General features: G+C 38.9%; 1 protein-coding gene across 5 annotated transcripts in view; it reads left to right on the top strand.

Moving 5' to 3' along the window:
* Positions 1–14,621, top strand: part of LRBA (LPS responsive beige-like anchor protein) — a 730,178-nt gene that overhangs the window by 185,929 nt on the left and 529,628 nt on the right. For all 5 annotated transcript variants that reach the window (XM_062199509.1, XM_062199506.1, XM_062199510.1 and 2 more), the window contains exons 30-31: positions 694–1,144; positions 12,263–12,396. In XM_062199509.1, the coding sequence (XP_062055493.1) occupies positions 694–1,144; positions 12,263–12,396 (585 nt within the window). The remainder of the gene's footprint in view (positions 1–693; positions 1,145–12,262; positions 12,397–14,621) is intronic.

Genomic DNA, 14,621 nt, shown 5'->3' on the forward strand with positions numbered 1-14,621 from the left:
CTCCCACAAGAGCTGAGGCTGGGCCTGGCTAAAGCCTGGATCCAGGAACTCAGTGCAGGTCTCCTATGTGGGTGCACTAGGACCAAGAATTTGAGCTATCACTGCTGCCTCCCAGGATGCATGTTAGCAGGAGGCTGGAATTAGAGCTGAGCACTGTGATAAAGGGTGTCCCCAGTGGCATCTTAATTTCTGCATCAAATGCCAGCTGCCATCAGTGCATTTTTCTTGGAATTCTTGAAATCCTGATTGAAGGGACTAAAAGAGAGGAAAAGGGATGAACTTTGTTGAACTGGGTTTTAGGGATCATTGACTTTTATTATCCATATAGAAGATAGTAAGTTTTTCAGCAGTGGAAACCATGTTTGTGATAGAGGTTTTTCTTTTATTCTAAGGATTTTGGACTCTTTCTTATAAGCGAGTGGCTTTCAACTTTGTGTTGCTACACATTGGTCTGTCATGATCAGTTTGGAGAGTTTTTATCGCCAATATTTTTAATCCATATTTTTATACTTTATTTTGATTATAGGTACAATCACTCATTATATTTTGTTGATTATATAATTAGCCTTTCCTTTTTAGAAAATGATATATGTTTCAGAATTTAAAGTACTAGTTGGCTGTTATGGCTAAATATACCATTTTAAATTAGTTCTGAAAATTTTTATTTGTTCTTTTCTTCTCTTTCTGTGCCAGATGTGGAAAACACACCAACATCATTCAGCCCTTCAACTCCAGCCTCAGTAGAAGAATCTGAAAGTACATCATCTGCTCGAAGGAGGGATTCAGGCATTGGAGAAGAAGCCTCTGGTGGTTTAGGAAGCAGTGTGGATGTAACTCCTCAAGCAGCACCTCCGAGTGTCAGTGCAGGCCCAGATGCAATCAGTGAGGTGTTATGCACTCTTTCTTTAGAAGTCAATAAATCTCAGGAAACCAGAAATGATGGAGGAAATGAGTTGGATAACAAGGCTACACTACCACTTCCAGTTTCAAAAAATGTCAATGTGAAAGACATTCTCCGAAGCTTGGTAAACATCCCAGCAGATGGAGTCACAGTGGATCCTGCCCTTCTGCCACCAGCCTGTCTGGGAGCTCTTGGTGATCACCTATCTGTTGAACAGTCTGTGCAGTTCAGATCTTTTGACAGGTACTGAGTTTAATCTTGTCTTCATGTGCTTCTACTTACAAATTTTAAAGATAAAGTATAAACAGGAATTCAGTTTAACTCTGCTAAATCTTGATGCTTCTATATTAGGAAAGAAGACTTTGCTCTAGCTTATAAAAATTGTTATTTTTGTTTCTTAGTTTCTATTTATTATTATACCAATAAGACGAGTTTTAAAAATAATTTTATTATTACGTTGGCAGTTTGTGTGCTGAGTTATTTGTTGTTGTTGTTGCTGTTACAACTGAAGACTCGCTTGTACTTTCAGGTGGTTTTCCTTCTGCCCCTTGCTGCCAGTACTATGCCAGCCTTTGTGGCAAAAATGGGAATCTGTGGATTCCAACAGACTTGGGAATTCACTGAGGTGTTCAGAGCCCTGACAGCTGGGGAAAACTGACTAGATTCCTGATTTTGTTGATTCTGCTGCCCTAGGAAACCTTTAGCTCCTTTGCCTCAACATTGTCTTTAAATACTGTAAATTTTACTATAATTCTACTTAAAAGAAATATATTAGAATTATTAAACATAGTGTTTCAAAAATAAATATTTTTGGAAAAGTTTTTTTTGAAAAGTTTTGAAACAAACTCTAGAAAAGTTGAGAACTTTTTTTTGAGCCATTTGAATTCTATCACCTTTGAATATTTTCTTGTATATGCTATATATAAATATAATACATTTATTGGAATAAAGAACTATTTCTTTTTTATTTATTTATTTATTTATTTATTTTTTGACAGGCAGAGTGGACAGTGAGAGAGAGACAGAGAGAAAGGTCTTCCTTTTGCCGTTGGTTCACCCTCCAATGGCTGCCGCGGTAGCGCGCTGCGGCCGGCGCACCGCGCTGTTCCGATGGCAGGAGCCAGGTGCTTCTCCTGGTCTCCCATGGGGTGCAGAGCCCAAACACTTGGGCCATCCTCCACTGCACTCCCTGGCCACAGCAGAGAGCTGGCCTGGAAGAGGGGCAACCGGGACAGGATCGGTGCCCCGACCGGGACTAGAACCCGGTGTGCCGGCGCCGCAAGGCGGAGGATTAGCCTGTTGAGCCACGGCGCCGGCCAAGAACTATTTCTTATATAATACTACTTTAATACCTTATATTTTCTATTGAGCTATAATATATTCATTGAAATAATGAATTGACATGGTATAATACTACCTTTTAATCTTCAAAAACCTTACAGTTTTTATTAATTACCTCACTGATATTTCTTATTGTGCAAAGATTCAGTTCAGGATTGTGTGTTGTATTTTGTTGTGTTTCTTTATCCTTTTTGAATCTGGAAGAAATTAATTTATTGATCTTAACACTTTAGAGGATGATAGCACAGTTATTTTTTAAAATGCTCTCCAGTTTAGTTATTTCTAACATTTCTTGAGGATTAGAGTTAGGTTAATGTATTTTTTGCAGGAGTGTCACAGAAGTGATACTGTTTCTTCTAGTTGTACCCTGTCAGGTGGCATGAAGGTATTTTCTAGGTTTCTCTCCCGTCAGAGTACTCCTTATGAGGAAATATTACAAGATTCTATCATCCTTCTCAGATCTTTTAAAATCATTCATTATATAGTCCTTTTTTTGTTAAATATTTGTTTTATTTATTTGAAAGACAGAGTTACAGAGAGAGGTAGAGACAAAAAGAGAGGTCTTCCATCCACTGGTTAACTCCCCACATGGCTGCAACAGCGGGAGCTGCGCCAATCTGAACCCAGGAGCCAGGAGCTTCTTCTGGGTCTCCCACGTGGATGCAGGGGCCCAAGGACTTGGGCCATCTTCTACTGCTTTCCCAGGCCATAGCAGAGAGCTGGATTGGAAGAGGAGAAGCCTGGACTAGAAACGGTGCCCATATGGGATGCCAGCGCTTCAGGCCAGGGCTTTAACCCGCTGTGCCACCGTGCCAGCCCTTCATTATATACCATTTTCTAATTTGGCCATGCAGTTGACTTACATTTTCTTTTGATATGTTCCCATCATAATTTAATCTTCTCATGATGACATCTATTCTATTATTATCCACAATCATTGGGTCTATGCAGCAATATCTTTTTAAGTTACTAAATCTTTTTCCTTTTTCAGGTTGTTGTTTATAACTTTATGCTTCCTCTTTTTTATTGTTTTACTTTTTCATTTCTCCTACTTTTGCACTTCAGACATGCTGTGGGTTGGGACATTAGATATTGAAGCTAGTTAAAATTGCTTATGGTGTTAAGATTCTAAGAGGCATATAGGAAATACCACTTTAGTGGAAGATCTTCTTGTCATCTTGTCTCTTTTTCCTCTACTTGAAGGTTAGGTATGTACTGTAAGCTGATGAGATTAACAGAGTGTAAATTTCAGGTAAATAGTACATGGTGGAAGGCAGCGCTGTGGCACAGTAGGTTAATTTTCTGCATGAAGCACCAGTATCTCATATGGGTGCTGGTTCTGGTCCTAACTGCTCCTCTTCCAATCCAGTTCTCTGCTATGGCCTGGGAAACCAGTAGAAGATGGCCCAGGTGCTTGGGACCCTGCATCCACGTGGGAGACCCGGAAGAAGCTCCTGACTTCAGATCGGCCCAGCTCTTGCTGTTGTGGCCATTTGGGTGGTGAACCCGCAGAAAGAAGACCTCTCTTTCTGTCTCCTCTCACTCTCACTGTCTGTAACTCCGCCTCTCAAATAAATAAATAAAATCTTAAAAAAAATAATACATGGGTATACACATAGTGGGATAATGGCTCCTACTTTCAAATGTCTTGTTTTTAAAAAATAGTTTTTAGGGCCAGCGCCGTGGCTCACTTGGTTAATCCTCAGGCTGTGGCGCTGGCATCCCATATGGGCGCCAAATTCTGGTCCCGGTTGCTCCTCTTCCAGTCCAGCTCTCTGCTGTGGCCTGGGAAGGCAGTGGAGGATGGCCCTAGTGTTTGGGCCCTGCACCCATATGGGAGACCAGGAGGAAGCACCTGGCTCCTGGCTCTGGATTGGCACAGTGCGTCGGCCATAGCAGCCATTTGGGGAGTGAACCAAAGGAAGGAAGACCTTTCTCTCTGTCTCTCTCTCTCTCTCACTGTCATTGCCTAACTCTGCCTGTCCAGGAAAAAAAAAAAAAAAAAAGAAGACCAACTCTATACTAAGTAAAGATTTCAACAGTTTGTACCCACACAGACACACAAAGTATAAAATACTGTTTGAAGACAAGTTTTACCATTAATTCTCATAGTACAACTCATTAAGGACAGAGGTCCTACATGGGGAGTAAGTGCACAGTGACTCCTGTTGCTGATTTAACTACTGACATTTTATTTATGACGTCAGTGATCAGCCGAGGCTCTTGCCATGAGCTGCCAAGGCTATGGAAGCCTCTTGAGTTCACCAACTCTGACCTTATTTAGACAAGACCATAATCAAAGTAGAAATTCTCTCTTCCCTTCAGAGAAAAGTACATCCTTCTTTGACGGCCCCTTCTTTCCACTGGGATCTCACTCACAGAGATCCTTCATTAGTTCATGTTTATTGAGTGACTTCTCCAAATTACATAAAAATTAATATAATTTAACATCAATGCATATTGTTATGCCATTTTTTTCTTTTTAATGGTTGTACAGTACAGATTGAACATCTCTAATCTGAAAAGCATTTTGATTCTTTTTAATTTGCATTTTTTAGCATTTTAGATTTCATGTTTTTAGATAAGGAATGTTCCACCAGTAAAGTCTATTAAAATATTCTAAAACCCAAAAATCTCCAATGTCTAAACCATGTCCTGTTCCAAGCATTTTGCAAGAGGGATATTCAACCTATACTACAAAGTTAAGTAATAAGAAAACTTCCAATTTCACTAAAAAGTGATAGAACCAGTACTCAAACTCATTTTGTCTGATTTCTAAGGCTAATATTTTAATTCCTTATATTATAAAAACTATGTTTTTTTAATCTGACAGATGGTGAGAGAGAGAGACAGAGAGGAAGGTCTTCCTTCCGTTGGTTCACCCCCCAAATGGCTGCCTTATCTAAATAATTGGTGGAGCTAAGATTTGAACCTAGTGGGTCTGACAGTAGGTTACCTCCTTTGATTTGCTTGGCAACATTTCATCACAACGTTGTTTCATAATGATAAATAAATTTGTTTTTAGTTGCCAATATATGAGGCATTGGGCACGTGTATCTTTTATGCATGTAGTAAATCAGGTTGAACATACTTAATCCAAAAATCTGAAATCCAAATTGCTCTAAAATGTTAAAACCTTTAAAGGCAGTATGAGATTACACATGGAAAATTCCACACCTCATGTAACTGGTTATAGTCAAGCCACAAACATGCCTTTAAAATATTGTGTAAAATTACCTTCAGCCTATATGTTAAGTTAAATACGAAACATAAATGAATTTAGTGTTTAGACTTGATTCCTTTCCCCAAGATATTTCACTGTGTATGTGCAAAAATTCCCAAATGTGGAAAAAAAAAATAAAATCTCCAATACTTGTTGTCTAAGGGATCCTTAACCTGCACTGTGCAGCCATTAGAGAGAGAAGACTGAAACATTGGTTACTGATGTCAAGTGATACTGAAGATATGTTTAAAAAAAATTTTTATTTATTTGAAATGCAAAGATACAGGCAGAGAGATTTTTCCATATACAGGTTTACTCCACAAATGTCTTCAACAACTGAAGTTCGGCCAGGTTGAAGCTATGAGACTGAAATGCAATCTGGGTCTCACATGGGTGGCAGAGTCCTAAGAAGTTGATCCATTATCTCCTGCCTTCCAAGGTGTTCATTAGCAGGAAGCTAGAATCAGAAGTGGAGGTGGGACTTGAACCGTGGCAATCCGATGTGGGAGGCAGGTGTCCCAAGTGTTGTTTTAACTGCTGTGCTACACTACTGTCAATTAAGTAAAGATAAGTTTTTTGCTTTTTAAAAGATTTATTTTATTTATTTGAAAGAGGTACAGAGAGAGGGAGAGGGAGCTTCACTTCCCAAATGACTACAACCAGGACTCACACATGGGTGATGAGGCCTAAGCACTTGGCCCATCATTTGTTGCTTTCCCAGGCACATTAGTAGGAAGCTAGATCAGAAGTGGAGCAGCAGGGAGTTGAACCAGAACTCATATGGGATGCTGGTGTTGTAGGCAGCAGTTTAACCTGCCATGCCACGATACTGGGCCTAAGATACATTTTTAAATGAAAAAGGCATTGTACAAATAGTTTGGATATGTTCAAACATTCCATTAAAAGTACAAAGTAATATTAATTGCAATTACTATTAATAATAATTGCTATATTTTGACAGTGAGAAGAGGTATAAGTTATTAGGGTTTTTGTTTTGTTTTTTAATTTGACAGAGTTATAGACAGTGTGAGAGAGAAAGGTCTTCCCTTCGTTGGTTCACTCCCCAAATGGCCACTACTGCCAGTGCTGCGCTGATCCAAAGCCAGGAGCCAGGTGCCCCTTCCTGGTCTCCTATGTGGGTGCAGGGCCCAATCACCTGGGCCATTCTCCATTGCACCACCCCACCCCCCACCCCCCCGGGCCACAGCAGAGAGCTGGACTGGAAAAGGAGCAACCGGGACCAGAATTTGGCGCCCATATGGGATGCTGGCACCACAGGCTGAGGATTAACCAAGTGAGCCATGGCGCCAGTCCCAGTTATCAGGGTTTTAAGAATATTCTCAAATTTTATAATTTGCTTAAATTTGTATTAATGGGCTGGCGCCGCGGCTCACTAGGCTAATCCTCCGCCTTGCGGCGCCTGCACACCGGGTTCTAGTCCCGGTCGGGGCACCGATCCTGTCCCGGTTGCTCCTCTTCCAGGCCAGCTCTCTGCTGTGGCCAGGGAGTGCAGTGGAGGATGGCCCAAGTTCTTGGGCCCTGTACCCCATGGGAGACCAGGAGAAGCACCTGGCTCCTGCCATCGGATCAGTGCAGTGCGCCGGCCGCAGCGCGCCTACCGCGGCGGCCATTGGAGGGTGAACCAACGGCAAAAGGAAGACCTTTCTCTCTGTCTCTCTCTCTCTCACTGTCCACTCTGCCTGTCAAAAATTAAAAAAAAAAAAAAATTTGTATTAATGTTAGATTGAGTACTTAGAAACACTGTACTAACAATACGGTTACATTTTTAAATTTAACATGTCTTATTGACAAAGTCAAATCAATTGATGTTCTTTAAAAGAGTAAAATTTCTTTATATTTTGGCATTTATTTTTATTTCTTTGTAAAATAGCATATAAATTTAATCAATGCATTACCGATGCCTTGTTTAAGTGACTGGATTTTGGACTAATTTAGGAAACCAAGCTTAGAGAGTTTACAGAGGGTTTATTGAAGTAGAAAACAAAGGATGATTTTAATGATAGCATTTTCCAGAATGTTCTGTGGAACTTAACGTGTCTGGTAAGCTTAACATACTGTCGCATGGCAAGTAGTCTGCTCTGTTTTTCTCCCTTCTTTTTCTTAGTGAGAGACACCTTTTGAAAACCTTTCATGCAGCCATGGACCAGTGGAATATCTTTGGGAATTTCAAAGCATCCCTCTGATCATGTATTTATCTCAGGAATGCTGTGTCAGAAATCACAACTCTCCTCATATCTTAAGAATTATCAACTTCCAAGCAATAGCTGGAAAGTTTAGAGTAACAGCTCCATGAGTGAAACCTTGCTGAAAGGCTGCCAGGTTGTGGGCCTTTGTGAAGAGGAAGGTGTTTGTGTTCATTCTCATGCCAACATTCTTGTTCTTATCTAATTTGAAGATCCTCTCTGGTGATTAGTGGATGCCAGGGATTTATCTTGATAAAGTTCAAGGGCTGGTCTGGCTTTTCAGCTGGATCCTTAGGGACTAAAGTGCTAGTCAGAAAATGCCTTTCTCCCTTCCTGAACTATTTTTATGTTAAACAAAATATCATTTATGTGAAGATTTGTGATATTTAAAACATATTCTGCGGTGGAATATTTGAATCTTAGTGAGCCTGAAGACCTGGTTGCTGTTTGCTAGTCAGTAATGAATTGGACAAACTTTCAAAAAAGGCTTGCTAGTTTAGGTTAAAAAAAAATAAGTATTTTCACTTGCTTTGTATGGGGCCTTAATGAAATTACTTCTTTCCCATGTGTGAAATAATATGTGGTACTAGCTTCATTGGTTGTTGTAAATATAAATGATACAATTTGTGAATGTCCTAAGTACAATGCCTCACAAATTTTAACTATTGATTAAAGTTATTGAGTCCATAAAGGAAAAAATGATGTTACATTTTATCTTTTTATTATTTGATTTTTAATCGGCAGTTGGAAAGCCATCTTATATAACTGGTTATCTCTCTTCCAAATTCTTTATGCCATATAGCTTGAAATACTTTTTGTTAAAATTGATGTTAGATATTAGACATTAATTATTTGTTTCATTAACATTTAAAAAGGATTTCTTTTCATTTCATAAATAGAAACTTAAGCTTTAGTCTGACAAAGATACCAGAAATATCCTTACCATATTGCCTGGCATATAGACTCTCAAGGTTTTGTTAAACATGTGTTGTATTTTCCAAAGTATTTTATTAAAAAAAAAAAAAGTGAAATATCTGGTCCTTGCATGATCAAATTATGTAGTAGTAAATTTAAATTTGTAGATTTTTTTGGAAAACTGTTAATGTGCCTGGGAAGGGAGTAGAAGATGTCCCAAGTACTTGTATCCCTGCCACCCATCTTGGAGATCTGGGTGGAATTCCAGGCTTGTGGCCCAGCACCAGCTGTTGCATGCATTTGGGAACTGAACCAGTGCATGGAAAATCTTTCTGTCCTTTTTTTCTCTCTCTGTAATTCTGCCCTTCAAAAAATTAAATGAATTTTTTTAAAAAAAAAAATCTGGTAGGAGACCATGCTTGAGATATATCATTCCTGAGAATATGTGAAAGATCTTGGATAATAAGTATTTATGACTGAAAGCACTTTCAGCAGCAGTAGCCTTAAGGACTAGAAATGACATTATGTTCTGTTGTATCTTTTAATCCTGTCATCCTGGACAAAGTAAGATTGTGCATATTGCAGAGCATCTACAGTCTACTTTTTTCTGTTACCAGTTTTCCAAAGTTTAATTATGAAAATTTTCAGGCTTATAGAGAAGTTGAAAGAATTATACAGCAAACATCCTGAGATGCATCACTGAGGTTCTACAATTGGCCTTTAACTCTGTTTGCTTCATCATGTAACTTTCTGTATTCCATCAATCTTTTATTAAATTTTGTAAAGTTTATTTATTTATTTGAAAGGCAAAGTGACAGAGAGAGAGAGAGAGAGGGAGAGGGAGAGGGAAACAGAGACAGAGAATCCTTCCATTGGTTCACTCCTCAGATGTCCACAATAGCTTGTTGAGGCCAGGACAAAATCGGGAGCCTGGAGCTCTATCTGGGTCTCCCTTATGGGAAACAGGGACCCAGGCATCATTATTTGTTGCCTCCCAGTGTGCACATTAGCAGGATGCTGGATTGGAGGAAGGTGTGGGACTTGATCCCAGGCACTCAGATGTTGGCTGCAGGTTTCCCAAGTAGTGGTTTAACCATGATGCCACAGTGTTTGCCCTCAATCTTATTTTTTGGAATGCATTTCAAAGGAAGATGCAGACGTCAGTTTACTTCACTCTTTCACACTTAAGCCTTCAGTGCTCTACCTAGAGATTAATACAGCTTTCAATGTAAAATTTACATGCAGTGAAAGGCACAAATCTTAGGCATAACCATTTGATGACTTTGGAGACATTCATACAATTTTGTAAATCAAAACCTCATTAAGATATTGTCAGTCTTAAAAAACCCCAATTTTGAACCAATTCTTATCCTAATCCTTCAGAGACAGTTATTACTCTGAATTTTTTTTTCTGCCATAGACTACTTTTGACTATTGTAGAACTTCATGTCAAAGTTAGCACAAAGTATGTGTATTTTAGTATAATGTTTCTTTTATTCCATATAATGCTTTTGTTTCATCCATGTTATTAGGCTTATCAGTAGTTTACTTTTTATTTCTGACTAGTATTCTCTTTTATAAGCATGCTATCTTTTAAAGATGCTTATTTTCTTGTACAAAGGACATTTGGGTTCTTTCTGCTTTGTGGTTATTGTAAATAAAGCCTCTATGAATATTATTGTACACATTTTTGTGGATATAGGTTTCTTTGGGGAAATTTCTAGGAGTGGAATTGGAATTTTTGGGTAGGTATATGTGTTAAATTAATAAAAAATTACTTATTTGAGAGGCAGTGAGAATGCTTCCATCCACCAGTTCTCATCCCAAAAGCCCTCAACAGTTATGGGCCAGGGCTGGGCCAGGGCCAGCTGAAGCTGGGAGCTGGGAACTCAATCCGGGTCTCTCACTTGGGTGTCAGTAACATAAGCACTTGAGCCACCACTGCTGTCTCCCAGGGTCTGCATTAACAGGAAACTGGAGTCAGGATCCAGAGTTGGGCAATGAACCCAGCACTTGGATGTGGGACACCAGGTGTTTTAATTACTAGGCCAAATGCCTGCCCCCTGTCTTAGACTTTGATCATAAGAAAAGCAGTTTGACATTTCTATGTATTTCTGTCACTTTTATTGTACTTGCCTTTTGTATGAGTAAAGTAGAGCTTGCTGGTTCATTATTTTATATATAAATGTGAAAGTAAATTCTATATTTCTTACTTCTCTTCAAGAAATAGGTTGCTAGAGATTTTTGTAAACAAAGGACTTGTAAATTTCTGTGTGGAATAGGAAATGCACAAATTATATTGTGTGCTGTTTTCTGAATGTACCAGCAGCAGTGTGAGCCCCCACACACATCATATCTACTCCCCCTTAAGTCAATAATCTTCATCTGATATCAGCTACCATGGTTTAAACACAGCATTCTGGACTTGGGGCTCAGGTGGCTGTTGCTTCTATTTTTTAGTGTATAGTTAACATTGGCAGTCACCCTTATAATGATTTGACACCAGCTACCCTCAAGTACATTGAATAAGCCATGCCTAGCACAAGAGAACTTGATTTAATTGGCAACAGTATTTGCCCTCACATGATAGGCACTGAAGTAAAACGGAACCTATTTCACTCGTGTTATCTCTTTTTCAAATAACAACAAGAAAAATGTATTCCTAAAAATATTATAATTACATAATTTCCACTTTTGAATACATTTATTTGGATCAAGTACTTAAGTAACTTTGTTTAAAAGCTAATACTTTTTAAAGCTATTAAGGGAATACTTGCAGCTTGCAGTTGCAGTATTGTCAACAAAAGATGTGATTAAATAAATTGAATGTTGAAGACTTTAGGCTTATGCTTAACACCAGGTAATTAAAAGTAAGCACTGCTGTGGGAGTGCATTATATATCAGCTGTCCTCTTTACCTCATTAACTGGGTTTTTGCATGTTTATGGAGCTAACTTCAATTAAAAATGCCTTTTAAGTTATGCCTAACAAGGTCTTTTAGTTACTATTTTGATATAAAGTATTACACTGTAATTGAAATTGGAATATCGTGAATACCTGTGTTTATATTATATACAAGCTAAACAACTTTGATTCTATGATATATTTGCATCTAGTTTTTTTACTTATGCATTTTTCTATATGATATTATCAAAAGATATAGTCTCTGAGGCAAAAAAGAAAAACTTTGGTTGTGTTTATGTTGGGAAATTGTTTATGTCTACATTTTTCACCCTAGATTTCTTATAGTTTATTATTTCAAATTAACAATGTTTTAAAACCCTTGTTGAACCATGTTTGGTTTTTTGCTTCAATTCTAAGGTTGAGAAAAAGTTAATTAGTTTTCCACTTTAAGGCCAGAATTTCTTTTTTATATACTTTTGGCTATATTTTATTTATTAGAATTAAAGATGATTCTTCATTTAAAAAATACTAGGTGGTAAATTTAAGCTAATATGTCAAGATGACTTATATATCCTTAGGGCACTGTCTTTGGTCAAAAAAAAATTAAAAAGCACATAATTAGGAACAGCATTGAAGAGATTTCATATTGGAAGAATATTCTTAATTGTATATCAAAATAGAGATAAGGAAGAAAATTAGAAGTTAACCTCTTAGTTTCTTTTTGAAATTCACACAAGCAGTCTTCTATATTGATATTATTTTCTGTCTATTTCAGAAGTGTCATCGTTGCAACAAAAAAAGCAGCAGTCTTACCTTCCACCCCTGCTACGAGTGTACCTACCAATGCTGTGAGTGTGGTTTCCTCAGTAGATTCAGCCCAGGCCTCAGATGTAGGCGGAGAATCACCAGGTGTGTTACTTCTCCAGGATTTCATCTAGTTTTAAGACCTTATTTTAGCTAACCTTGGATTTCTGATAAAGTTGTTAGTCACATAAAAAGCATTGCACTTTTTTATCATACCATTCCTTACTGATTTATGGAATAAATCTGAGTAAAATAAAAGAATTAAATCAAGGAATTAAATATTTTCTTCAGTCAGACCTAGCAGTGTGTGATGGATTAGATGCTGCTAGTTAGGTGGATGAAAACATGAGTGAATGATTCATAAAAATATTTTTTGCCTTTTATCTTTCGTTGCCCCTAAGAAGAGATAGATAGAAGATAGATAGAAGATAGATAGAGGTTTTAATAAGAAAGGGAGGGGTCGGCGCTGTGGCTCACTTGGTTAATTCTCTGTCTGCGGTGCAAGCATCCCATATGGGCGCCACTTCGAGTCCCGGCTACTCCTCTTCCGATCCAGCTCTCTGGTATGGTCTGGGGAAGCAGTAGAAGGTGGCCCAAGTGCTTGGGCTCCTACACCTGCATGGGAGACCTGGAAGAAGCTCCTGGCTCCTGGCTTTGGATCAGCACAGCTCCGGGCGTTGTGGCCATTTGGGGAGTGAACCAACGGAAGGAAGACCTTTCTCTCTGTCTCTGCCTCTCACTGTCTGTAACTCTACCTCTCAAATAAATAAAAATCTTTAAAAAAAAAATAAGAAAGGGAATAGGGAGCTGGGCCAGTAGTATGGCACCGTGGGTTAAGCTGCCCCCCCATGAATCCAACATCCCAAATAAGCTCCAATATAAGTCCTGGCTGCTCTGATTCCTATGAAGCTCCATGCTAATGTGCCTGTAAAAGCAGTGGAAGATGGGAAAATACTTGGACCCCTGCTATGCACATGGAAGACCTGGATAGAGTTCAAGGCTCCTGGCTTTGGCCTGGTCCAACCCTGACCATTGAGGCCATTTGGGCAGTAAATCAGTGAATGGAAGATCTCCCTTTCTTTCTCTCTCTCTGTTAACTCTGCGTTTTGTTCATTTGGTGCAGCAGTTAAGCTTGGGATGCATTGGGATGGGATTTGCTGAAAAATTGAGTGGAAAGTGCAGAGTTCTCATATATTCCCAAGCCTTTATCCTGAGTTTTGCATATTATTAACTTCTTGCACTGATATTTAATGTTACATTTTTCCCATGTTAGAGGGAAATATGAAGGAAAATAAGTATAGGATAAAATTTTTTATGGTTTTAAGTGTTCCCTTGCACTCTGATGCCCCTTTCTTATATTGTAACAGGAATAATTTGCTAATCTGTTTAGGGTAGTGTATACACTATCTACTCTTCTACCCCCATCCAAAGTCCTTAAAAAAAAATCAGCTGATTATTCTAGACCAGCTTCTTTCCCATTTTTGGAAAAAATACAATAGTTATTAATGTCTATGAAACTCTTTACATACTGTCTTTTTAATTCAGTAATCATGAATTCCTCAGTAAATTCCAAAGCAAACATAGCAATTTCTGAATATACTGATAAAATATTAAAATATTTTTGTCTTGTTTTGACTATATTGCCATTTAATTTCAACTTATAGAACAAAATAGCACCCTCTGAATACTTTTAAATGTAGTTATACTTCAGATTTTTTAAAAGTATTTTTTTTTTTTTTGACAGGCAGAGTTAGACTGCGAGAGAGAGAGAGACAGAGAGAAAGGTCTTCCTTCCGTTGGTTCACCCCGCAAAAGGATGCTACGACTGGCGCGCTATGCCCTTCCAAAGCCAGGAGCCAGGTGCTTCCTCCTGGTCTCCCATGCGGGTGCAGGGCCCAAGCACTTGGGCCATTCTCCACTGCTTCCCCAGGCCACAGCAGAGAGCTGGACTAGAAGAGGAGCAACAGGGACTAGAACCCAGAGTGCCGGTGCCACAGGCGGAGGATTAGCCTAGTGAGCCATGGCACCGGCCAAAAGTATATATATTTTTAAGATTTATTTATTTGATAGGCAGAGTTAAAGAGAGAAGGAGAGAGCAAGAACGAGCGAGCGGCTGGTTCACTTTCCAAAAGGCTGCAGTGGCCAGAGATGAGCTGATCTGAAGCCAGGGACCAGGAGCTTCTTCCAGGACTCCCACATGGGTTCAGGGACCCAAGCACTGGGGCCATTTTCTACTGCTTTCCCAGGCCATAAGCAGAGAACTGAATGGGAAGAGGAGCACCCAGGATACAAACTGGCACCTATATGGGATTCTGGTGCTGTAGGCGGAG

This window comes from Lepus europaeus, chromosome 8, assembly GCF_033115175.1.
Source record: "Lepus europaeus isolate LE1 chromosome 8, mLepTim1.pri, whole genome shotgun sequence".
Lineage (NCBI taxonomy): Eukaryota > Metazoa > Chordata > Mammalia > Lagomorpha > Leporidae > Lepus > Lepus europaeus.